The sequence below is a fragment of the Ranitomeya imitator genome, chromosome 5 (assembly GCF_032444005.1).
Source record: "Ranitomeya imitator isolate aRanImi1 chromosome 5, aRanImi1.pri, whole genome shotgun sequence".
Lineage (NCBI taxonomy): Eukaryota > Metazoa > Chordata > Amphibia > Anura > Dendrobatidae > Ranitomeya > Ranitomeya imitator.
Genome location: NC_091286.1, coordinates 437,531,120 through 437,556,601, shown reverse-complemented (window position 1 = coordinate 437,556,601; position 25,482 = coordinate 437,531,120). Strand labels below are relative to the sequence as shown.

Genomic DNA, 25,482 nt, shown 5'->3' with positions numbered 1-25,482 from the left:
CACTATAAAAAAGCGCTGCCGCCATTTTGCGCTCACTCTGCTGTGATTTCAGTTAGGGACAGGACGCTGTGTTCTAACTGAGGGCCAGTTGAGCTAGCTAATTGCTTTATTTTCCTTTCCAAAGGCTAATTTAGCAAAACGCTGTGTGTTCTTCACTGTTCACCTTGCTCTTGCCTTGCAGCGCTGTTTTAACAGCGTTCTGCAAGGTCTCTGTGTGTGTGTGTGTGCAGCTCACTCTGTAGTCTGTGTGCAGCCATATACCCGGTTGTATTCAGCTCAGGGGGGGTTCACACTGCCTCACACAGTTGTTCTTTTTTGCTCTTAGTGCAGCCTGCTGCACATTTTTTCTCAAATTTCCTATTAGTGTTTTTCCACCAGTCTCCAGCTCTATTGTGGAAAAACACTACATAGGATAACCTAGAGGGGGGTTTTTGGGCCTTGCAGCGCCGTTTACGGCTGTCTGCACGGTCTCCGTGTGAGCCCAGCTCGCCCTGTAGTCTGTGTGCAGCCATAGCCGGTTGGATTCAGCTCAGGGTTCGTTACTGGCTCATACCTTGAGAAAAATTTTCCTTTTTTTCAAATAGTGCAGCCTGTTTAAAATTTGAAAAAAAAAATTCCTATTAGTGTCTTTCCACTCGTATCCAGCTAAATAGTGGAAAAACACTATATAGGATAACCTAGAGGAGGGTTTTTTGGCCTTGCAGCGCCGTTTACGGCTGTCTGCACGGTCTCCGTGTGAGCCCAGCTCGCCCTGTAGTCTGTGTGCAGCCATAGCCGGTTGGATTCAGCTCAGGGTTCGTTACTGGCTCATACCTTGAGAAAAATTTTCCTTTTTTTCAAATAGTGCAGCCTGTTTAAAATTTGAAAAAAAAAATTCCTATTAGTGTCTTTCCACTCGTATCCAGCTAAATAGTGGAAAAACACTATATAGGATAACCTAGAGGAGGGTTTTTTGGCCTTGCAGCGCCGTTTACGGCTGTCTGCACGGTCTCCGTGTGAGCCCAGCTCGCCCTGTAGTCTGTGTGCAGCCATAGCCGGTTGGATTCAGCTCAGGGTTCGTTACTGGCTCATACCTTGAGAAAAATTTTCCTTTTTTTCAAATAGTGCAGCCTGTTTAAAATTTGAAAAAAAAAATTCCTATTAGTGTCTTTCCACTCGTATCCAGCTAAATAGTGGAAAAACACTATATAGGATAACCTAGAGGAGGGTTTTTTGGCCTTGCAGCGCCGTTTACGGCTGTCTGCACGGTCTCCGTGTGAGCCCAGCTCGCCCTGTAGTCTGTGTGCAGCCATAGCCGGTTGGATTCAGCTCAGGGTGCGTTACTGCCTCATACCTTGAAAAACAATTTCCTTTTTTTCAAATAGTGCAGCCAGTTTAAAATTTGAAAAAAAAAATTCCTATTAGTGTCTTTCCACTTGTATCCAGCTAAATAGTGGAAAAACACTATATAGGATAACCTAGAGGAGGGTTTCTTGGCCTTGCAGCGCCGTTTACGGCTGTCTGCACGGTCTCCGTGTGATTTAAACTAGCTCTGTAGCCCGATCTGCACCAAAAAAAAGGTTAAGTTCACCAAACACAACTTACACTTGTGTAGGCCACATTTGAAAAATAATAAAGTTTAGTCCACAATTTACAACATTAGTGTTTCTTACACCTGTTAGGAGGAGCATTACAGGAATAAGCACACTAAGGCCTTAGTACTTTTCTGCTTATCTTTATCTGTCAACCAAGATGAAGAGGGCAGGGAGTAAGGCACGTGGGCGTGGGCGCGGAGCAGGGAGAGGAGCAGGGAGAGGACGTGGTGATTCTGTGCCTGCTGCGGGCGCCGGTGACTCGTCGTCACTCAGTTTCAGCAGGGAACAGTCCTTCATGCGCAGCTTTGTCGGAGAGCGCCGTGCACCGCTGCTGCGTGAAGACCAAATTGAAGCCGTTGTCGGGTGGATGGCAGCTAACGCCTCGGCATCGACTTCAGTTAGTGCCACATCCTCTCAGGCACAGAGCACTGGAGAGCAGCCATCTGTCTCTTCACCACCTGCCAAATTGGCCAGGCAGTCAGAGAGCCCAGGACAGGAGCCGTCTCTACTTCTGTTCTCTGAATCTCTTGGCTTGGAAACAGGGGGCCAGCCAAGCAGCATTGGAGAAATGGAAGAAGAGGCAGTGTGCAGTGATGCCCAACACCTTTTTCTCTCTGACTCTGAAGAGGCAGGTGGGCCAGTGCCTCCGGTGACCACAGCGCAGTACGCATCTGATGATGAAACTCAGGTGCCGCTTTCTCGTGCGTACTGTGCTGCTGAGACTACCCAGGAGGAGCAGTTGGTGGCAGAGGGTAGTGGAGATGATGAGGTCCTTGACCCATCGTGGCGTGAGGAACAGGAAGGTGGTGGGAGCAGCTCAGAGGAAGAGCTTCCTCTTACGGGCCAAAGAGGGAGAGGGAGGGGGAAGACTGCGGAGCCTGTAGCCTCCACTTTGGCACCCGTTAGGAGCCTGTCTCTTTCCAAAGCCAAAAAGGGCGCTCCCAAGACTTGCAGTGCCTGGTCCTTTTTTGACACAGTTGCAGATGACATTTGTTTTGTCAAATGCAAGCTGTGTCATCATAAAGTAAAAAGAGGGAAAAATGTCAGCAACCTCAATACCACAAATATGTGGAAACATGTGCGGACCAGGCACGCGGTGGAGTTACAGAAACACACTGAAGATGTAGGCCAACCAACAGCGGCAGCTACCACCTCTTCAGCTCGTGTTGCCTCTTCCTCCAGCTCACGCACAGCTGGTTTGGCTTCCTCCCAGAGACCTTGTGTAATTCCACCCACAGCACCACCTTCCCAGTCATCCTCACACTCCCAGTCTACTCTACAGCCATCGGTAGTACAGGCATGGGAGAAAAGGCGGGCATTCTCGGCCAACCACCCCCGAGCACAGGCTCTGAATGCAGGCATTGCCAAACTGTTGTCCCTGGAAATGCTCTCGTTCAGGCTGGTGGAGACTGACAGCTTCCGTGACTTGATGGCATTGGCAGTCCCACAGTACAAGGTGCCCAGCCGCTTTTACTTCAGCAGGCAGGCTGTCCCTGCCCTGCACAGGCATGTTGAGGCAAACATAAAACATGCGCTACTGAACGCCGTCAGTAGCAAGGTCCACCTCACCACCGATGCGTGGACCAGTCAGCATGGACAGGGGCGATATGTTTCCCTCACTGCCCATTGGGTTAATGTTGTTGAGCCAGGTACAGATCGTGCGAGTGGCGCAGGACGTGTCCTGCCCACTCCAAGGATTGCAGGAATCCAGTCTGTACGCATCGACTCCTCCTCTTACACCAGTTCCTCTGATTCCTCTCTGCAGGATCCGTCACAGTCCACCTCCACATGGACCCGTGAACGTTTACCTATGACCGACATGAGCACAGCCGTGGCCAAACGTCAGCAGGCCGTCTTGAAACTAGTTTCATTGGGGCATCGAAGCCACACAGCGCAGGAGCTCTGGAATGCCATCAAGCAGGAGAGCGATGTGTGGTTACTGCCAGCGAATCTCCAGCCAGGCATGGTAGTGTGTGACAATGGCCGAAATCTGGTGGCAGCTTTGGCCCTTGGCAACCTCACTCACATCCCATGTCTGGCACATGTGCTCAATTTGGTTGTGCAGAGTTTTCTGAGGGACTATCCGGATCTTGATGCCCTGCTGCACAAGGTCCGCCTAGAGTGTGCTCACTTGCGGCGTTCCAGCTTGGCCAGATCCCGCATTGCTGCTCTGCAGCGCCGATTCCGCCTTCCGGAACACCGCATCATATGTGACCTACCTACCCGGTGGAATTCCACGTTACATATGTTGGAGCGGTTGTGTGAGCAGCAGCAAGCAGTTATGGAGTACCAGCTGCATCAGGCGCAAAGAAGTCGCAGTCAGCGCCGATCAGACTTCACAACCACAGAGTGGGCCACTATGAAGGACGTCTGCCAGGTTTTGCGTCCTTTTGATTATTCCACGCGGATGGCAAGTGCAGATGATGCACTAGTCAGCATGACTGTCCCCCTTATCTGCCTGCTTCAGCAAACTTTGCAAGGGTTAAGGGATGATGTGGTGGAAGAGGTGGAGGATGAGGAGTCACCTTTTCCATCAGCTTCTGGAGAGTCAGCGCCACGTGGTTCCTCACAAAGGGGTACGCAGGGGCCAATTTGTGAGGAGGATGAGGAGGAGTCAATGGAGGAGGAAGAGCTCCGTCCAGAGGAGGGAGCGACACAATTGTCCAGTGGTCAGTGTGTACAGCGAGGGTGGGGTGATGACGAGCGGGCAGAGATCATGTCTCAAGCAGGGGACAGCGTTTCTGGGCCGGTTGGCACTCTGCAGCACATGGTGGATTTCATGCTGCAGTGCCTGAGAAACGACCGCCGCATCGACCACATTCTCAACATGCCTGATTATTGGGTGTTCACCCTCCTCGATCCTCGCTACCGGGACAACGTCCAAAACCTCATCCCTGCGTTGACCCGGGAGCGTAAATTGCGGGAGTACCACGACACACTGGTGAATTCCATCATCTTCTCCTGTCCAACTGAGAGGAGTGCTGCTAGTGCTTTACAAAGCAGCTCAGTGCGTCGAGGCAGTGGGGGAGGCTCTGCCCAAAGAGGGAGCAGAAGCAGTGCCTCTGCCCAAGGCAAGCCCAGTATGACACAACTCTGGCACACTTTTGTGTGCCCGCCCCAAATGTCTACACCATCACCGGCGGCTCCAGTCAGCAGGAGGCAACGGTTCCGTCAGATGGTGACAGACTACATGGCTTGCCCTCTTACTGTACTCCCAGACGGCTCTTCCCCGTTCAAGTTTTGGGTCTCTAAGCTGGATACATGGCCAGAGCTAAGCCAGTATGCATTGGAGGTGCTGGCTTGCCCTGCGGCTAGTGTCTTATCGGAACGTGTCTTTAGTGCCGCAGGTGGTGTACTAACAGACCGTCGCATGCGACTATCCTCCGATAACGTTGACCGGCTTACTTTCCTGAAAATGAACCAGGCCTGGATCTCGCAGGAATTTGCCACTCCTCTGCCTGATTAAGTAATTGGGTGTCATCCAGGTCTCCTGCTGTGTTCATCTTTCTACCACCTGAACTGCTATTCCTGGGCTCCAACACCGCCAGTTGCGGCTCAGAAGTGCAGGCTGCACAGTAAAAACATACGACCCAGTGTTATTGGGTTTCAGTAACGTCAGCTGATCCCCAGCTGTGTAGCCGGCAATGTGTCCTGCGACCGCCACGCTGGCACAACAACCTAAATGTAAGGGAACCTGTCCCCCCCCCCCCCCCCCCGTCGTTTGTTACTGAAAGAGCCATCTTGTGCAGCAGTAATGCTGCACAAGGAAAAGGTAGCTCTTTTTTTTTAGCTCTTTGCACACGCAGAACTTAACACTTATAAAATGTGTTCACTGATACCGTTATACCGTCCCGGAGCTGGGACTTTCCTTCGTAATGTGACGCAGCACAGCCGTCATTCCTACCCCCTTGGTGCCATGCGCTGCCTCCTCAGCGTTGTTTTAAGCTGTCACGGAGCCTGCGCTGTTCTGTTATCCCTTGGGCATGCCCTATTTGCGCTGCCTGTCTTCTGACATAATTTGGTGTCAGGCTGGCTGCGCCTGTGCGGCCGCGGTGCCCGAGATCCCGCCTCGCAGTGTCTTCTGATTGAGTCACACTGCGGGCCTGGGATCCATGGGCATGCGCAGTGCATATCTTCCCCTCGGGCTCTCGCTCATTTCCCTCCGCCTTCTTTAGACTGTGCGCCGTCAGCTGATCCCTAGCATGCCACGGCCGTGACACCGCACAGTCTGAAGAAGAGGGAAGGAGGGGAGTGAGAGTCGAGGTTATGCACTGTGCATGCCCATGGTTCCAAGGCCCGCAGTGGGATTACGTTAGATGAGACTGCGAGGTGGGATCTGGAGCAGCGTGGACGCACAGGCACTGACAGCCTGACACCAAATTATGTCAGAAGACAGGCAGCGCTAATTGGGCATGGCCAAGGGCTAACAGAACAGCGCAGGCTCCGTGGCAGCTTAAAACAACGCTGAGGAGGCAGCGCACGGCATCAAGGGGATAGGAATGACAGCTGTGCTGTGTCCCATTACGAAGGAAATTCGCACCTCCGGAACGGTTTAACGGTATAAAGGGACACATTTTTAGTGTTTACTTCGGTGTTTGCAAGGAGCATAATTAAAAGAGCAACCTTTTCCTTTTGCATCCTTAGTGCTGCACAACATGGCTCTTTCAGCTACAAACGTCTTGGGGGGGGGGGTTAAAGGTTTCCTTTCAACTTGCTCCAATCAGGCTTCGGCCTACACTCTGTTCCTCTGCTCCTCCTGCTGTCCCTGGGCTCTAACACCGCCAGTTGGTGCCTGGAAGTGCTGTGTGCACAGTCAACAGTCGCTCCTCTGTTATTGGGGTTCAGTAACGTCAGCTGATCCCCAGCTGTGTGTGCGGCAATACCTCCAATCTGCTCCTCCTGCTGTCCCTGGGCTCTAACACCGCCAGTTGGTGCCTGGAAGTGCTGTGTGCACAGTCAACAGTCGCTCCTCTGTTATTGGGGTTCAGTAACGTCAGCTGATCCCCAGCTGTGTGTGCGGCAATACCTCCAATCTGCTCCTCCTGCTGTCCCTGGGCTCTAACACCGCCAGTTGGTGCCTGGAAGTGCTGTGTGCACAGTCAACAGTCGCTCCTCTGTTATTGGGGTTCAGTAACGTCAGCTGATCCCCAGCTGTGTATCCGGCAACGTGTCATGCGACCGCCACGCTGGCACAACTAAAATGTAAGGGGACCTGTCCCCCCCCCCCCCTAGGCGTTTGTTACTGAAAGAGCCACCATGTGCAGCACTAATACTGCACAAGGGAAAGGTCGCTCTTGAAATTATGCTCCTTGCAAACGCTGAACTACACACTCATGTAATGTGTCCCCTCACACCGTCCAACCGTCCCGGAGGTGGGACTTTCCTTTGTAATGTGACACAGCACAGCCGTCATTGCTACCCCCTTGGCACCGTGCGCTGCCTCCTTAGCGTTGTTTGATTCCGTCATGGACCCTGCGCTGTTATGTTATCCCTTGGCCATGCACAGTTTGCGCTGCCCGTCCTCTGACATCATTTGTTGTCGTCCTGGCTGCGCCTGTGCGTCCACGCTGCCCGAAATCACACCTCGCAGTGTCGTCTAATGTGATCCCACAGTGGGCCTGGTATCCATGGCCATGCGCAGTGCATATACTAGCCTCTCACTCCCCTTCTTCACGCTTCTTCAGACTAGGCGGCGTCAGCTGATCCCTAATAGCATGCCACGGCCGTGACGCCGCACAGTCTGAAGAAGCAGGAAGGAGGTGAGTGAGAGGCGATGATATGCACTGCGCATGCCCATGGATCCCTGGCCCGCAGTGGGACTACATTAGATGACACTGCAAGGTTGGATCTCGGGCAGCTTGGACGCACAGGCACTGCCAGCCTGACACCTACATGATGTCAGAAGACGGGCACCGCTAACTGTGCATGGCCAAGGGATAACATTACAGTGCGGGCTCCGTGACAGAACCAAACAACGTTGAGGAGGTGGTGCCCGGCACCAAGGGGGTTGGAATGACGGCTGTGCTGTGTCACATTACAAAGGAAAGTCCCACTTCCGGGATGGTTTGACGGTGTGAGGGGACACATTATATGAGTGTGTACTTCAGCGTTTGCAAGGAGCATAATTTTCGGAGCCACCATTTTCCATGTGCAGTATTACTGCTGTACAAGATGGCTCTTTCAGCAACAAATGCCTGGGGGGGGGGGGTTAAAGGTTCCCTTTCAACTTGCTCCACTGCAGGCTTCGGCCTACACTCTGCTCCTCTTTGATTCCCTGGGTTTCAACACTGTCAGTTGCCACCTGGAAGTGTTGTCTACACAGAAAAAAACACTAGGTGATGTGTCAGTGGGGTTCAGCACCGCCAGCTGTTCCCCTGCTGTGTAGTCGGCAACGTGTCCAGCACAAGCCACGCTGGCACAACAGAACAAAAGCTGCCACCAGTGCAGGCTTCGGCCTACACTCTGCTCCTCTCCTCCTCCTGCTGACCCTGGGCTCAAACACCGCTAGTTTTTGCCCGGAAGTGCTAGCTGCACAGAGAAAAACACCAGCCAATGTGTTAGTGGGGTTCAGCAACGCCAGCTGTTCCCCTGCTGTGTAGCCGGCAACGTGACCTGCAAACGCCATGCAGGCACAGGAACTGAAATTAAAAGGGAACCTGGCCCCACCCCCCCAGGTGTTTCTATGTATAACAGCCACCTAGTACAGCAGTACTGCTGCATTTGTACAAGGTGGCTGACTTTTTCTCCTTGCCCACGTGGAACTCAACACGTACAAAATGTGTCTCATTGAGACCATTCCACTGTCCCTGAGGTGTGACTTTCCTTTGTAATGATACGCAGCACCCCCCTTGGTAGCGTTTCCCGTCTTTTGTCATCATGGTTAGCTGGCTGCGCCTGTGCATCCGCCCTGCTAGAAACAACGCCCCTCGTTGTCATATTTATTTTGTCAGCGAGGGTGTGGTTTATGGGCACGAGCAGTGCATATGTTCGCCTGTCTTAACTCATCTCCTTCCGCCTTCTTCAGACTGTGCGGCCTCCTGGCCGTGGTAGGCGATAAGGGATCAGCTGAGGCCGCCCAGTCTGGAGCCGGTGTAAGGACATGTGTAAGCGGCAAACCTATTTACTGCACAAGGCCACGAATCCCAGCCACGTAGTGTGATTGTTTGAAAACACACTGTGGGTCTGGGATTCATGTCCATCGCTAACCGCAACGGCCGACATGAAATGAGGTCAGAAGACAGGAAGCGCTCACAGCGCATGGCCAAGGGATCACAATAGCGCAGACTCCTGTACAGCAAATAACAACGCTCAGGAATCTGCGCCCAGTACCTAGGTGCAAATTTTGACACCTGTGCTGCGTCTCGTTAAAAAGACAAGTCACGCCTCCACAACTGTTTGACAGTATAATGGGCTAAATAGTGTACGTGTTTTAGTCAGCGTGTGCAAGGAGCAAAACAAATAGAGCAACCTTTTACTTGTGCAGCATTAATGCTGCACAAGGTGTGGCTCTTGTACCTTGCAACACCTGAGGGGGGGGTTAAAGGTAACCTTTGAAATTGGTTCAACTAGGCTTCGGCCTACACTCTGCTCCTCTACTCCTCCTGCTGACCCTGGGCTCAAACACCGCTAGTTTTTGCCCGGAAATGCTAGCTGCACAGAGAAAAACACCAGCCAATGTGTTAGTGGGGTTCAGCACCGCCAGCTGTTCCCCTGCTGTGTAGTCGGCAACGTGTCCAGCACAAGCCACGCTGGCACAACCGACCAAAAGCTGCCACCAGTGCAGGCTTCGGCCTACACTTTGCTCCTCTCCTCCTCCTGCTGACCCTGGGCTCAAACAACGCCAGTTTCTGCCCGGACATGCTAGCTGCACAGAGAAAAACACCAGCCAATGTGTTAGTGGGGTTCAGCACCGCCTGCTGTTCCCCCGCTGTGTAGCCGGCATCGTGTCCAGCACAAGCCACGCTGGCACAACCGACCAAAAGCTGCCACCAGTGCAGGCTTCGGCCTACACTTTGCTCCTCTCCTCCTCCTGCTGACCCTGGGCTCAAACAACGCCAGTTTCTGCCCGGACATGCAATCTGCACAGAGAAAAACACCAGTCAATGTGTCAGTGGGGTTCAGCAACGCCAGCTGTTCCCCTGCTGTGTAGCTTGCAACGTGACCTGCAAACGCCACGCAGGCACATGAACTGAAATTGAAGGGAGCCTGCCCCCCACCCACAGGTGTTTCTATGTATATCAGCCACCTTGTACAGCAGTACTGCTGCATTTGTACGAGGTGGCTGACTTTTTCTCCTTGCCCACGTGGAACTCAACACGTACAAAATGTGTCTCATTAGAGACCATTACAATGTCCCTGAGGTGTGACTTTCCTTTGTAATGACACGCAGCACCACCCTTGTTAGCGCTGCCCGTCTTTTGACATCATTGGTTAGCTGGCTGCGCCTGTGCATCTCCCCTGCTCGAAACAACGGCCCTCGGTGTCTTATTTTTTTGGACAGCGAGGGTGTGATTGATGGGCATGTGCAGTGCATATGTTTGCCTGTGTTCACTCATCTCCTTCCGCCTTCTTCAGACTGGGTGTCCTCATGGCCGCGGCAGGCGATAAGGGATCAGATGAGGCCGCCCAGTCTGAAGCAGGTGTAAGGACATGTGTGAGCGGCAAACATATTTAGTGCACCAGGGCACGAATCCCAGCACCGCAGTGTGATTTTTTAAAAACACACTGTGGGTCTGGGATTCATGTCCATCGCTAACCGCAACGGCCGACATGAAATGAGGTCAGAAGACAGGAAGCGCTCACAGCGCATGGCCAAGGGATCACAATAGCGCAGACTCCTGTACAGCAAATAACAACGCTCAGGAATCTGCGCCCAGTACCTAGGTGCAAATTTTGACACCTGTGCTGCGTCTCGTTAAAAAGACAAGTCACGCCTCCACAACTGTTTGACAGTATAATGGGCTAAATAGTGTACGTGTTTTAGTCAGCGTGTGCAAGGAGCAAAACAAATAGAGCAACCTTTTACTTGTGCAGCATTAATGCTGCACAAGGTGTGGCTCTTGTACCTTGCAACACCTGAGGGGGGGGTTAAAGGTAACCTTTGAAATTGGTTCAACTAGGCTTCGGCCTACACTCTGCTCCTCTACTCCTCCTGCTGACCCTGGGCTCAAACACCGCTAGTTTTTGCCCGGAAATGCTAGCTGCACAGAGAAAAACACCAGCCAATGTGTTAGTGGGGTTCAGCACCGCCAGCTGTTCCCCTGCTGTGTAGTCGGCAACGTGTCCAGCACAAGCCACGCTGGCACAACCGACCAAAAGCTGCCACCAGTGCAGGCTTCGGCCTACACTTTGCTCCTCTCCTCCTCCTGCTGACCCTGGGCTCAAACAACGCCAGTTTCTGCCCGGACATGCTAGCTGCACAGAGAAAAACACCAGCCAATGTGTTAGTGGGGTTCAGCACCGCCTGCTGTTCCCCCGCTGTGTAGCCGGCATCGTGTCCAGCACAAGCCACGCTGGCACAACCGACCAAAAGCTGCCACCAGTGCAGGCTTCGGCCTACACTTTGCTCCTCTCCTCCTCCTGCTGACCCTGGGCTCAAACAACGCCAGTTTCTGCCCGGACATGCTAGCTGCACAGAGAAAAACACCAGCCAATGTGTTAGTGGGGTTCAGCAACGCCAGCTGTTCCCCTGCTGTGTAGCTTGCAACGTGACCTGCAAACGCCACGCAGGCACATGAACTGAAATTGAAGGGAGCCTGCCCCCCACCCACAGGTGTTTCTATGTATATCAGCCACCTTGTACAGCAGTACTGCTGCATTTGTACGAGGTGGCTGACTTTTTCTCCTTGCCCACGTGGAACTCAACACGTACAAAATGTGTCTCATTAGAGACCATTACAATGTCCCTGAGGTGTGACTTTCCTTTGTAATGACACGCAGCACCCCCATTGTTAGCGCTGCCCGTCTCCTGACATCATTGGTTGGCTGGCTGTGCCTGTGCGTCCCCCCTGCCCGACACAACGCCCCCCGTTGTCTCATATATTTTGACTGCGAGGGTGTGATTGATGGGCACGAGCAGTGCATATGTTCCCCTGTTTTCACTCCCCTCCTTCCGCCTTCTTCTGACTGTGCGGCCTCATGGCCGCGGCATGCGATAAGGGATCAGCTGAGGCCGCCCAGTCTGAAGCAGGTGTAAGGACATGTGTGAGCGGCGAACATATTTACTGCACAAGGCCACGAATCCCAGCACCGCAGTGTGACTTTAGGAAAAGCCACTGTGGGTCTGGGATTTATGGCCATCGTTAACCGCACCGGCCAACATGAAATGAGGTCATGAGACGGCCTGCACTAACAGGGTATTGCCAAGGGATAACACAAGAGCGCAGACTCCTGTACAGCAAATAACAACGCTCAGGAATCTGCGCCCAGTACCTAGGTGCAAATTTTGACACCTGTGCTGCGTCTCGTTAAAAAGACAAGTCACGCCTCCACAACTGTTTGACAGTATAATGGGCTAAATAGTGTACGTGTTTAATTCAGCGTGTGCAAGGAGCAAAATTAAATAGAGCAACCTTTGACTTGTGCATCATTAATGCTGTTCAAGGTGTGGCTCTTGTACCTTGCAACACCTGAGGGGGGGGTTAAAGGTAACCTTTGAAATTGGTTCAACTAGGCTTCGGCCTACACTCTGCTCCTCTACTCCTCCTGCTGACCCTGGGCTCAAACACCGCTAGTTTTTGCCCGGAAATGCTAGCTGCACAGAGAAAAACACCAGCCAATGTGTTAGTGGGGTTCAGCACCGCCAGCTGTTCCCCTGCTGTGTAGTCGGCAACGTGTCCAGCACAAGCCACGCTGGCACAACAGAACAAAAGCTGCCACCAGTGCAGGCTTCGGCCTACACTTTGCTCCTCTCCTCCTCCTCCTGCTGACCCTGGGCTCTAACACCGCTAGTTTTTGCCCGGACATGCAATCTGCACAGAGAAAAACACCAGTCAATGTGTCAGTGGGGTTCAGCAACGCCAGCTGTTCCCCTGCTGTGTAGCTTGCAACGTGACCTGCAAACGCCACGCAGGCACATGAACTGAAATTGAAGGGAGCCTGCCCCCCACCCCCCCAGGTGTTTCTATGTATAACAGCCACCTTGTACAGCAGTACTGCTGCATTTGTACAAGGTGGCTGACTTTTTCTCCTTGCACACGTGGAACTCAACAAGTACAAAATGTGTCTCATTACAGACCATTACAATGTCCCTGAGGTGTGACTTTCCTTTTTAATGACACGCAGCACCCCCATTGTTAGCGCTGCCCGTCTCCTGACATCATTGGTTGGCTGGCTGTGCCTGTGCGTCCCCCCTGCCCGACACAACGCCCCCCGTTGTCTCATATATTTTGACTGCGAGGGTGTGATTGATGGGCACGAGCAGTGCATATGTTCCCCTGTTTTCACTCCCCTCCTTCCGCCTTCTTCTGACTGTGCGGCCTCATGGCCGCGGCATGCGATAAGGGATCAGCTGAGGCCGCCCAGTCTGAAGCAGGTGTAAGGACATGTGTGAGCGGCGAACATATTTACTGCACAAGGCCACGAATCCCAGCACCGCAGTGTGACTTTAGGAAAAGCCACTGTGGGTCTGGGATTTATGGCCATCGTTAACCGCACCGGCCAACATGAAATGAGGTCATGAGACGGCCTGCACTAACAGGGTATTGCCAAGGGATAACACAAGAGCGCAGTTTCCTGTACTGCAAATAACAACGGTAAGGAATCTGCGCACAGCACCTAGGTGTAAATTTGTACACCTGTGCTGCGTCTCCTTAAAAAGACTAGTAGTCACGCCTCCACTACTGTTTGACAGTATAATGGGCTAAATAGTGTACGTGTTTAATTCAGCGTGTGCAAGGAGCAAAATTAAATAGAGCAACCTTTGACTTGTGCATCATTAATGCTGTTCAAGGTGTGGCTCTTGTACCTTGCAACACCTGAGGGGGGGGGTTAAAGGTAACCTTGGAAATTGGTTCAACTAGGCTTCGGCCTACACTCTGCTCCTCTACTCCTCCTGCTGACCCTGGGCTCAAACACCGCTAGTTTTTGCCCGGAAATGCTAGCTGCACAGAGAAAAACACCAGCCAATGTGTTAGTGGGGTTCAGCACCGCCAGCTGTTCCCCCGCTGTGTAGCCGGCATCGTGTCCAGCACAAGCCACGCTGGCACAACCGACCAAAAGCTGCCACCAGTGCAGGCTTCGGCCTACACTTTGCTCCTCTCCTCCTCCTCCTGCTGACCCTGGGCTCTAACACCGCTAGTTTTTGCCCGGACATGCAATCTGCACAGAGAAAAACACCAGTCAATGTGTCAGTGGGGTTCAGCAACGCCAGCTGTTCCCCTGCTGTGTAGCTTGCAACGTGACCTGCAAACGCCACGCAGGCACATGAACTGAAATTGAAGGGAGCCTGCCCCCCACCCACAGGTGTTTCTATGTATAACAGCCACCTTGTACAGCAGTACTGCTGCATTTGTACGAGGTGGCTGACTTTTTCTCCTTGCCCACGTGGAACTCAACACGTACAAAATGTGTCTCATTAGAGACCATTACAATGTCCCTGAGGTGTGACTTTCCTTTGTAATGACACGCAGCACCACCCTTGTTAGCGCTGCCCGTCTTTTGACATCATTGGTTAGCTGGCTGCGCCTGTGCATCTCCCCTGCTCGAAACAACGCCCCTCGGTGTCTTATTTTTTTGGACAGCGAGGGTGTGATTGATGGGCATGTGCAGTGCATATGTTTGCCTGTGTTCACTCATCTCCTTCCGCCTTCTTCAGACTGGGTGTCCTCATGGCCTCGGCAGGCGATAAGGGATCAGATGAGGCCGTCCAGTCTGAAGCAGGTGTAAGGACATGTGTGAGCGGCAAACATATTTACTGCACCAGGGCACGAATCCCAGCACCGCAGTGTGATTTTTTAAAAACACACTGTGGGTCTGGGATTCATGTCCATCGCTAACCGCAACGGCCAACATGAAATGAGGTCATAAGACAGGAAGCGCTCACAGCGCATGGCCAAAGGATCACAAGAGCGCAGACTCCTGTACAGCAACTAACAACGCTCAGGAAGCTGCGCCCATGCAAAAAGGTGTTTTCGACACCTGTGCTGCTTTTCTTTAAAAAGACAAGTCACGCCTCCACTACTGTTAAACAGTATAATGGGCTAAATAGTCTACGTGTTGCATTCAGCTTGTGCAAGTAGACAAATTAATAGAGCAACCTTTTACTTGTGCAGCATTAATGCTGCAGAAGGAGTGGCTCTTGTTCTTTGTAACACCTGAGGGGGGGTTAAAGGTAACCTTTGAAATTGGTTCAACTAGGCTTCGGCCTACACTTTGCTCCTCTCCTCCTCCTCCTGCTGACCCTGGGCTCTAACAACGCTAGTTTTTGCCCGGAAATGCTAGCTGCACAGAGAAAAACACCAGCCAATGTGTTAGTGGGGTTCAGCAACGCCAGCTGTTCCCCCGCTGTGTAGCCGGCATCGTGTCCAGCACAAGCCACGCTGGCACAACCGACCAAAAGCTGCCACCAGTGCAGGCTTCGGCCTACACTTTGCTCCTCTCCTCCTCCTCCTGCTGACCCTGGGCTCAAACACCGCTAGTTTTTGCCCGGAAATGCTAGCTGCACAGAGAAAAACACCAGCCAATGTGTTAGTGGGGTTCAGCAACGCCAGCTGTTCCCCCGCTGTGTAGCCGGCATCGTGTCCAGCACAAGCCACGCTGGCACAACCGACCAAAAGCTGCCACCAGTGCAGGCTTCGGCCTACACTTTGCTCCTCTCCTCCTCCTCCTGCTGACCCTGGGCTCAAACACCGCTAGTTTTTGCCCGGAAATGCTAGCTGCACAGAGAAAAACACCAGCCAATGTGTTAGTGGGGTTCAGCACCGCCAGCTGTTCCCCTGCTGTGCAGCTTGCAACGTGACCTGCAAACGCCACGCAGGCACATGAACTGAAATTGAAGGGAGCCTGGCCCCCACCCCCAGGTGTTTCTATGTATAACAGCCACCTTGTACAGCAGTACTGCTGCATTTGTACAAGGTGGCTGATGTTTTCTCCTTGCCCACGTGGAACTCAACACGTACAAAATGTGTCTCTTTGAGACCATTCCACTGTCCCTGAGGTGTGACTTTCCTTTCTAATGATACGCAGCACCCCCCTTGGTAGCGCTTCCCGTCTTCTGACATCATTGGTTGGCTACTTGCGCCTGTTCGTCCGCCCTGCCTGAATAAAATGCTCCTCGTTGTCTTAATTATTTTGACTGCGAGGGTGTGATTGATGGGCACGAGCAGTGCATATCTTCGCCTGTCTTAACTCATCTCCTTCAGCCTTCTTCAGACTGTGCAGCCTCATGGCCGCGGCATGCAAGAAGGGATCAGCAGAGGCCGCCCAGTCTGAAGCAGGTGTAAGGACGTGTGTGAGCGGCCAAAATATTTACTGCTCAAGGCCACGAATCCCAGCACCGCAGTGTGGCTTTATGAAAAGACACTGTGGGTCTGGGATTTATGGCCATCGTTAACCGCACCGGCCAACATGAAATGATGTCATAAGATGGGCAGCGCTAACAGGGCATTGCCAAGGGATAACACAAGAGCGCAGACTCCTGTACAGCAAATAACAACGCTCAGGAAGCTGCTCCAAGCACCAAGGCGTTATTTTGGACACCTGTGCTGCGTCTCATCAAAAAACCAAGTCACGCATCCACTACAGTTTGACTGTAGAATGGGGTAAATTGTGTATGTCTTTCATTCAGCGTGTGCAAGTAGACAAATTAATAGAGCAACCTTTCACTTGTGCAGCATTAATACTGCACAAGGTGTGTCTCTTGTACTTTGTAACACCTGAGGGGGGGGTTAAAGGTTTCCTTTGAAATTGGTTCAACTAAGCTTCGGCCTACACTCTGCTCCTCTCCTCCTCCTCCTGCTTCAACACGGGCTCTAACATCGCTAGTTTTTGCCCGCAAGTGCTAGCTGCACAGAGAAAAACACACGCCATTGTGTTAGTGGGGTTCAGCAACGCCAGCTGTTCCCCCAGTGTGTAGCCGGCAAAGTGTCCTGCAAACGCAACGCAGACACAAAGCTGCCTCCAGTGCAGGCTTCGGCCTACACTCATCTCCCCCTGCTTACCCTTTGCTCCAACACCGCTAGTTGGGGCTCTAGGAAGACAATCTTTAATAGGCAAGGCAACGCATCCGAGTTCCAGCACCGCCAGCTGGTTCTCGGCAGTGTTTTTGTCACAGGTACTCCCTCGTGCCAAGCCTGGTTTCAGCACCGTCAGCTGTTTCCGGGTTGTGTCAAGCTCACTGAGACACCTATGCTTGCCTCGTCGTGGTGCGGTCGGGTTAGCCAACTCCAGGGTGCCTCCAGTTTAGGAGCTTCCTATGTGGGCTGCGTGAACTGGTAGTCAAGGCTGGTTCTGTAGTGCCAGTAGGCCCAGCTCCCCCTGTAGGACTGTTGGGGTTCGGTAACTGCGGCTGCCTCGCGGCCTAGCTGTTCTCTCCTCTCCTGTGGACCTTCGGGTCCACCACCTGGTTCCAGCACCGTCAGCTGGTTCCGGGCCGAGCCTTTGGCTTAGGTGCCTCCTCCTGGGTATCCGAGTTCCGCCAACGCCAGGCGGTCCTTGGTAGTGCTTTTAAGCGCGGGCACCTACAGCTTAGTAACCGGGTTCCAGCACCGTCAGCTGGTCCTCGGTCGTGCCATTGGCTCTTGCACACTGGGGCAACGCATCCGGGTTCCAGCACCGCCAGCTGGTTCTCGGCAGTGTTTTTGTCACAGGTACTCCCTCGTGCCAAGCCTGGTTTCAGCACCGTCAGCTGTTTCCGGGTTGTGTCAAGCTCACTGAGACACCTATGCTTGCCTCGTCGTGGTGCGGTCGGGTTAGCCAACTCCAGGGTGCCTCCAGTTTAGGAGCTTCCTATGTGGGCTGCGTGAACTGGTAGTCAAGGCTGGTTCTGTAGTGCCAGTAGGCCCAGCTCCCCCTGTAGGACTGTTGGGGTTCGGTAACTGCGGCTGCCTCGCGGCCTAGCTGTTCTCTCCTCTCCTGTGGACCTTCGGGTCCACCACCTGGTTCCAGCACCGTCAGCTGGTTCCGGGCCGAGCCTTTGGCTTAGGTGCCTCCTCCTGGGTATCCGAGTTCCGCCAACGCCAGGCGGTCCTTGGTAGTGCTTTTAAGCGCGGGCACCTACAGCTTAGTAACCGGGTTCCAGCACCGTCAGCTGGTCCTCGGTCGTGCCATTGGCTCTTGCACACTGGGGCAACGCATCCGGGTTCCAGCACCGCCAGCTGGTTCTCGGCAGTGTTCTTGTCACAGGTACTCCCTCGTGCCAAGCCTGGTTTCAGCACCGTCAGCTGTTTCCGGGTTGTGTCAACTTCACTGAGACACCTATGCTTGCCTCGTCGTGGTGCGGTCGGGTTAGCCAACTCCAGGGTGCCTCCAGTTTAGGAGCTTCCTATGTGGGCTGCGTGAACTGGTAGTCAAGGCTGGTTCTGTAGTGCCAGTAGGCCCAGCTCCCCCTGTAGGACTGTTGGGGTTCGGTAACTGCGGCTGCCTCGCGGCCTAGCTGTTCTCTCCTCTCCTGTGGACCTTCGGGTCCACCACCTGGTTCCAGCACCGTCAGCTGGTTCCGGGCCGAGCCTTTGGCTTAGGTGCCTCCTCCTGGGTATCCGAGTTCCGCCAACGCCAGGCGGTCCTTGGTAGTGCTTTTAAGCGCGGGCACCTACAGCTTAGTAACCGGGTTCCAGCACCGTCAGCTGGTCCTCGGTCGTGCCATTGGCTCTTGCACACTGGGGCAACGCATCCGGGTTCCAGCACCGCCAGCTGGTTCTCGGCAGTGTTTTTGTCACAGGTACTCCCTCGTGCCAAGCCTGGTTTCAGCACCGTCAGCTGTTTCCGGGTTGTGTCAAGCTCACTGAGACACCTATGCTTGCCTCGTCGTGGTGCGGTCGGGTTAGCCAACTCCAGGGTGCCTCCAGTTTAGGAGCTTCCTATGTGGGCTGCGTGAACTGGTAGTCAAGGCTGGTTCTGTAGTGCCAGTAGGCCCAGCTCCCCCTGTAGGACTGTTGGGGTTCGGTAACTGCGGCTGCCTCGCGGCCTAGCTGTTCTCTCCTCTCCTGTGGACCTTCGGGTCCACCACCTGGTTCCAGCACCGTCAGCTGGTTCCGGGCCGAGCCTTTGGCTTAGGTGCCTCCTCCTGGGTATCCGAGTTCCGCCAACGCCAGGCGGTCCTTGGTAGTGCTTTTAAGCGCGGGCACCTACAGCTTAGTAACCGGGTTCCAGCACCGTCAGCTGGTCCTCGGTCGTGCCATTGGCTCTTGCACACTGGGGCAACGCATCCGGGTTCCAGCACCGCCAGCTGGTTCTCGGCAGTGTTCTTGTCACAGGTACTCCCTCGTGCCAAGCCTGGTTTCAGCACCGTCAGCTGTTTCCGGGTTGTGTCAACTTCACTGAGACACCTATGCTTGCCTCGTCGTGGTGCGGTCGGGTTAGCCAACTCCAGGGTGCCTCCAGTTTAGGAGCTTCCTATGTGGGCTGCGTGAACTGGTAGTCAAGGCTGGTTCTGTAGTGCCAGTAGGCCCAGCTCCCCCTGTAGGACTGTTGGGGTTCGGTAACTGCGGCTGCCTCGCGGCCTAGCTGTTCTCTCCTCTCCTGTGGACCTTCGGGTCCACCACCTGGTTCCAGCACCGTCAGCTGGTTCCGGGCCGAGCCTTTGGCTTAGGTGCCTCCTCCTGGGTATCCGAGTTCCGCCAACGCCAGGCGGTCCTTGGTAGTGCTTTTAAGCGCGGGCACCTACAGCTTAGTAACCGGGTTCCAGCACCGTCAGCTGGTCCTCGGTCGTGCCATTGGCTCTTGCACACTGGGGCAACGCATCCGGGTTCCAGCACCGCCAGCTGGTTCTCGGCAGTGTTTTTGTCACAGGTACTCCCTCGTGCCAAGCCTGGTTTCAGCACCGTCAGCTGTTTCCGGGTTGTGTCAAGCTCACTGAGACACCTATGCTTGCCTCGTCGTGGTGCGGTCGGGTTAGCCAACTCCAGGGTGCCTCCAGTTTAGGAGCTTCCTATGTGGGCTGCGTGAACTGGTAGTCAAGGCTGGTTCTGTAGTGCCAGTAGGCCCAGCTCCCCCTGTAGGACTGTTGGGGTTCGGTAACTGCGGCTGCCTCGCGGCCTAGCTGTTCTCTCCTCTCCTGTGGACCTTCGGGTCCACCACCTGGTTCCAGCACCGTCAGCTGGTTCCGGGCCGAGCCTTTGGCTTAGGTGCCTCCTCCTGGGTATCCGAGTTCCGCCAACGCCAGGCGGTCCTTGGTAGTGCTTTTAAGCGCGGGCACCTACAGCTTAGTAACCGGGTTCCAGCACCGTCAGCTGGTCCTCGGTCGTGCCATTGGCTCTTGCACACTGGGGCAACGCATCCGGGTTCCAGCACCGCCAGCTGGTTCTCGGCAGTGTTCTTGTCACAGGTACTCCCTCGTGCCAAGCCTGGTTTCAGCACCGTCAGCTGTTTCCGGGTTGTGTCAACTTCACTGAGACACCTATGCTTGCCTCGTCGTGGTGCGGTCGGGTTAGCCAACTCCAGGGTGCCTCCAGTTTAGGAGCTTCCTATGTGGGCTGCGTGAACTGGTAGTCAAGGCTGGTTCTGTAGTGCCAGTAGGCCCAGCTCCCCCTGTAGGACTGTTGGGGTTCGGTAACTGCGGCTGCCTCGCGGCCTAGCTGTTCTCTCCTCTCCTGTGGACCTTCGGGTCCACCACCTGGTTCCAGCACCGTCAGCTGGTTCCGGGCCGAGCCTTTGGCTTAGGTGCCTCCTCCTGGGTATCCGAGTTCCGCCAACGCCAGGCGGTCCTTGGTAGTGCTTTTAAGCGCGGGCACCTACAGCTTAGTAACCGGGTTCCAGCACCGTCAGCTGGTCCTCGGTCGTGCCATTGGCTCTTGCACACTGGGGCAACGCATCCGGGTTCCAGCACCGCCAGCTGGTTCTCGGCAGTGTTCTTGTCACAGGTACTCCCTCGTGCCAAGCCTGGTTTCAGCACCGTCAGCTGTTTCCGGGTTGTGTCAACTTCACTGAGACACCTATGCTTGCCTCGTCGTGGTGCGGTCGGGTTAGCCAACTCCAGGGTGCCTCCAGTTTAGGAGCTTCCTATGTGGGCTGCGTGAACTGGTAGTCAAGGCTGGTTCTGTAGTGCCAGTAGGCCCAGCTCCCCCTGTAGGACTGTTGGGGTTCGGTAACTGCGGCTGCCTCGCGGCCTAGCTGTTCTCTCCTCTCCTGTGGACCTTCGGGTCCACCACCTGGTTCCAGCACCGTCAGCTGGTTCCGGGCCGAGCCTTTGGCTTAGGTGCCTCCTCCTGGGTATCCGAGTTCCGCCAACGCCAGGCGGTCCTTGGTAGTGCTTTTAAGCGCGGGCACCTACAGCTTAGTAACCGGGTTCCAGCACCGTCAGCTGGTCCTCGGTCGTGCCATTGGCTCTTGCACACTGGGGCAACGCATCCGGGTTCCAGCACCGCCAGCTGGTTCTCGGCAGTGTTCTTGTCACAGGTACTCCCTCGTGCCAAGCCTGGTTTCAGCACCGTCAGCTGTTTCCGGGTTGTGTCAACTTCACTGAGACACCTATGCTTGCCTCGTCGTGGTGCGGTCGGGTTAGCCAACTCCAGGGTGCCTCCAGTTTAGGAGCTTCCTATGTGGGCTGCGTGAACTGGTAGTCAAGGCTGGTTCTGTAGTGCCAGTAGGCCCAGCTCCCCCTGTAGGACTGTTGGGGTTCGGTAACTGCGGCTGCCTCGCGGCCTAGCTGTTCTCTCCTCTCCTGTGGACCTTCGGGTCCACCACCTGGTTCCAGCACCGTCAGCTGGTTCCGGGCCGAGCCTTTGGCTTAGGTGCCTCCTCCTGGGTATCCGAGTTCCGCCAACGCCAGGCGGTCCTTGGTAGTGCTTTTAAGCGCGGGCACCTACAGCTTAGTAACCGGGTTCCAGCACCGTCAGCTGGTCCTCGGTCGTGCCATTGGCTCTTGCACACTGGGGCAACGCATCCGGGTTCCAGCACCGCCAGCTGGTTCTCGGCAGTGTTTTTGTCACAGGTACTCCCTCGTGCCAAGCCTGGTTTCAGCACCGTCAGCTGTTTCCGGGTTGTGTCAAGCTCACTGAGACACCTATGCTTGCCTCGTCGTGGTGCGGTCGGGTTAGCCAACTCCAGGGTGCCTCCAGTTTAGGAGCTTCCTATGTGGGCTGCGTGAACTGGTAGTCAAGGCTGGTTCTGTAGTGCCAGTAGGCCCAGCTCCCCCTGTAGGACTGTTGGGGTTCGGTAACTGCGGCTGCCTCGCGGCCTAGCTGTTCTCTCCTCTCCTGTGGGCCTTCGGGTCCACCACCTGGTTCCAGCACCGTCAGCTGGTTCTCGGCAGTGTCTTTTGCTCTTGTACCTTCTGCTCCCCATCCTGGTTCCAGTACCGTCAGCTGGTTCCGGGCAGAGCCTTTGGCTTAGGTGCCTCCTTCTGGGTATCCAAGTTCCACCAACGTCAGGTGGTCCTTGGTAGTGCTTTCAGGCACGGGTACCTCCTGCTTAGTAACCGGGTTCCAGTAACGTCAGCTGGTCCTCGGTAGTTCCATTGGCTCTTGGACCTTCGGCTACCCATCCGGGTTCCAGTACCGTCAGCTGGTTCTCGGCAGTGTCTTTTGCTCTTGTACCTTCTGCTCCCCATCCTGGTTCCAGTAACGTCAGCTGGTTCCGGGCAGAGCCTTTGGCTTAGGTGCCTCCTTCTGGGTATCCGAGTTCCGTCAACGTCAGGCGGTCCTTGGTAGTGCTTTTTAGCACGGGTACCTCCTGCTTAGTAACCGGGTTCCAGTAACGTCAGCTGGTCCTCGGTAGTTCCATAGGCTCTTGAACCTTCGGGTAGCCATCCGAGTTCCAGTTCCATCAGCTGGTTCTTGGCATTTTCTCAGCCTTCTTGTACCTTCTGCTACATTTCCAAGTTGAAGACCCTAACGTCGACGACCCGGAAGACCACCACGATGACGACGACACGGAAGACCACCCCGATGACGACGACGGCGGAGATGACGACACTGGAGACGACGACCCTGGAGACGACAACATGGAAGACCGAGAAGCAGAAGAACAAGAGGCTGCAGAACAAAGAGCAGAAGAACATTAAGCATAAGACTTAATATCAGAGCAAAAGATATTATCTAAATTATATGCAGAAGAAGACTAAGCAGTGTATGGGGGTGAGTCCGTTCCTCCTCGTGGTGCCCCTGGATAAAGCCTGATGCTGCAGGCCAAACTGAACGCGGACAAATGTAACTTTTGTGACTGGCAGAACGGAAGGTGTAATCTTCAAACTTTTATAGATAACAACTACGGGAATGCCTGTCACAAATGAGAATATGATGAAGAAGTAGAATAGGAAGAATAATAACAGTGGAATAAAAAGAATATGTAGAATAAGAAGAATAATAATAGTTGAATAAAATGAATATGAAGAATGTAATAAAAAAAAAAAAATAGGTAGAAGATGAAGAAGAAGATGAATAAGGTGAAGAAGTTGATGTCAAAGATGCTGATGATGATGAAGATGAAAGTGTGGGAAAAGAAAAAAAAAAAGAAAAAAAAGAAGGGGAAGGGCGTGGAATAGTGAAACATCAATATCTGACAAAATAAAAAAAAAATTTACATAGTCAATATCTTTGTCACTCCGAACGTCTTAAAAAAAAACAAAAAACATGCTATTCTATTTGATTGGGATAAACCTCTATGACTTTAATGTCTCCGCCACCTCCCCAAATACATCCGGCATTATTCTTAGTTGTTTTCCTTCATGTAGAATGAACCTACAAGGAAAGAAAGGGTTTATTTTAATTCCGATATTTTGGTCCCATTGACTTGCATTGGGATCGGGTATCGGTATCGGCGATATCCGATATTTTTTGAATATCGGCCGATCCAAACCGATACCGATACTTTCCGATATCGGAAGGTATCGCTCAACACTAGTGGACATTTCAGCAAGACAATGATCCCCACCGCACAGCCAAGGAAACTGTCAATTGGTTTAAGAGAAAGAAAATATAGCTGCTAGAATGGCCCAGCCAATCACTTGACCTGAATCCAATAGAACATTTATGAAAGGAACTAAAGCTCAGAGTTCATAGATGGAGCCCAGAGAACCTTTAGGTTTTGAAGAGTGTTTGTGTTGAAGAATGAAAATCACACCAGAGCAATGCATGCCACTAGTTTCTCCATAGAGGAGGCGCCTGGAAGTTGTTATCACCAACAAAGGCTTTTGTATGAAGTAAAAAATAAATATCAGAAAGCATGTTGAATGCATTTCCTTGTGCCATTTCTCATTATCACACATATCTCAATTTATGAACATCTATGGCTTGATTTCTTTGCCCGTTTGGATTAAATGGTTTGTTACTGATGTCTGATGAGAATTTTATGTCAATAGCATCTTTAGAAAAATATTTACTTAGAAAATTGATGGCTTGTTTAATTTCACCAGCTGTATAAGCTAAAAGAGTTTCACTTTGCATATGTCAGAAACCAACAGACCCTTATAACTCCTCAAGGTTCGATGATAAGATACTGTACCTTGAGCGTGACTTCGTCTCTATTGGCAGTGGGAATGTATTCTCGCAATAACCATTTTATTTACTTGGGACTGCTTTTGCTGATAAGAAAAGAGCACCACAAGCGTTAACCATTTGGTATAAATACTATATACCGAATAGTGCAAGCTCCTTATACTGCCATTTGGGACCAACTAATTTTTTTTATCTTTATTTTTCCTAGATGTGGTTTATTGACAATAGAAAACTCTGGCTCAGGATAAAGCGACTGTTTCACTACAAATCAAAGAGCCAATACAGAAAGTTGCAAAGAAAAATACAGAAAGATCCAGAGTGGCCTCCAATGAACAGAACAGACTATGCCATCGGAAATGTTGCTGCAGAGGATTGCAGCATTTTAACTTACAGTAAAGCCCATTGTAGAATTGCACCAAATGATTCTGAAAAAACAATTGTAGCTGTAATGTAAATGCAGTAAATGTGATAAGAAATACTTATTTTGCTAGTGAAAAGGCACTGAACCTAATAAATAGGATAGGTCATACATTTGAGATCAGTTGGGGTCCAACACCCGGCACTCCATGATGCCGAGTACTGCAATTAATAAGAGATGAAGTTTAGTATTCGGCAGCGGCTGCTAAGCAATGTATTGTGCTGCTGAGGTTTGTCGCCGTAAATCGCTTATATCTAGTCACTGAAGATTTTACCCGTTGTTCCCCGATCTCTTATTGATGGCCTGCACCATGATTATGTCAGTCTGGGGCAACCCCTATAATAATACTTGTAGCTGAGCTAATAAAAATATCCTTATGCAATTAACGCTGTACGTTAATTTTTAATGCATACATCAGCAACAATCTATATACAATTTTGCTACAATGTGAGTTGCTACATGCCCATTAAAGAATGATATACCCACTTTTAGGCCTCATTCAGTTTTTCACATGTGTTATATTGGTGGTTTTTAGTTATAGAACACAAACCTATTACCGTATTTTTCGGACTATAAGACGCACTTAGATTTTAGAGGAAGAAATTAGGGAAAAAAAATTGAAGCAAAAAATGTGGTCAATTCTGTACTTAATATCCCCTATCCTGGTATATATGGTCCCCTCATCCCCATCCTGATGCACTTGGCCCCCTCATGCCCACCTTGGTATGCATGGTCCACTCATCCCTATGTTGGTATGCATGGATCCCTCATCCCTATCCTGGTATGCATGGCCCCCCTAATCCCTATCCTGGTATGCATGCCCCCTTATCCCGGTGTGCATTGCCCCCTCATCCCTTTCCTGGCAGGAATGATCATCCTCATCCTTATCCTAGCATGCATG

General features: G+C 52.7%; 1 protein-coding gene across 2 annotated transcripts in view; it reads left to right on the top strand.

Moving 5' to 3' along the window:
- LOC138638118 (probable cation-transporting ATPase 13A4) overlaps nt 1–25,067 on the top strand; it is a 900,755-nt gene extending 875,688 nt beyond the window's left edge. For both annotated transcript variants that reach the window (XM_069727142.1, XM_069727140.1), the window contains one exon: nt 24,372–25,067. In XM_069727142.1, coding sequence (XP_069583243.1) covers nt 24,372–24,617 — 246 coding nt within the window. In that variant the 3' untranslated portion in view covers nt 24,618–25,067. The remainder of the gene's footprint in view (nt 1–24,371) is intronic.
- Nucleotides 25,068–25,482: the final 415 nt, after the last annotated feature.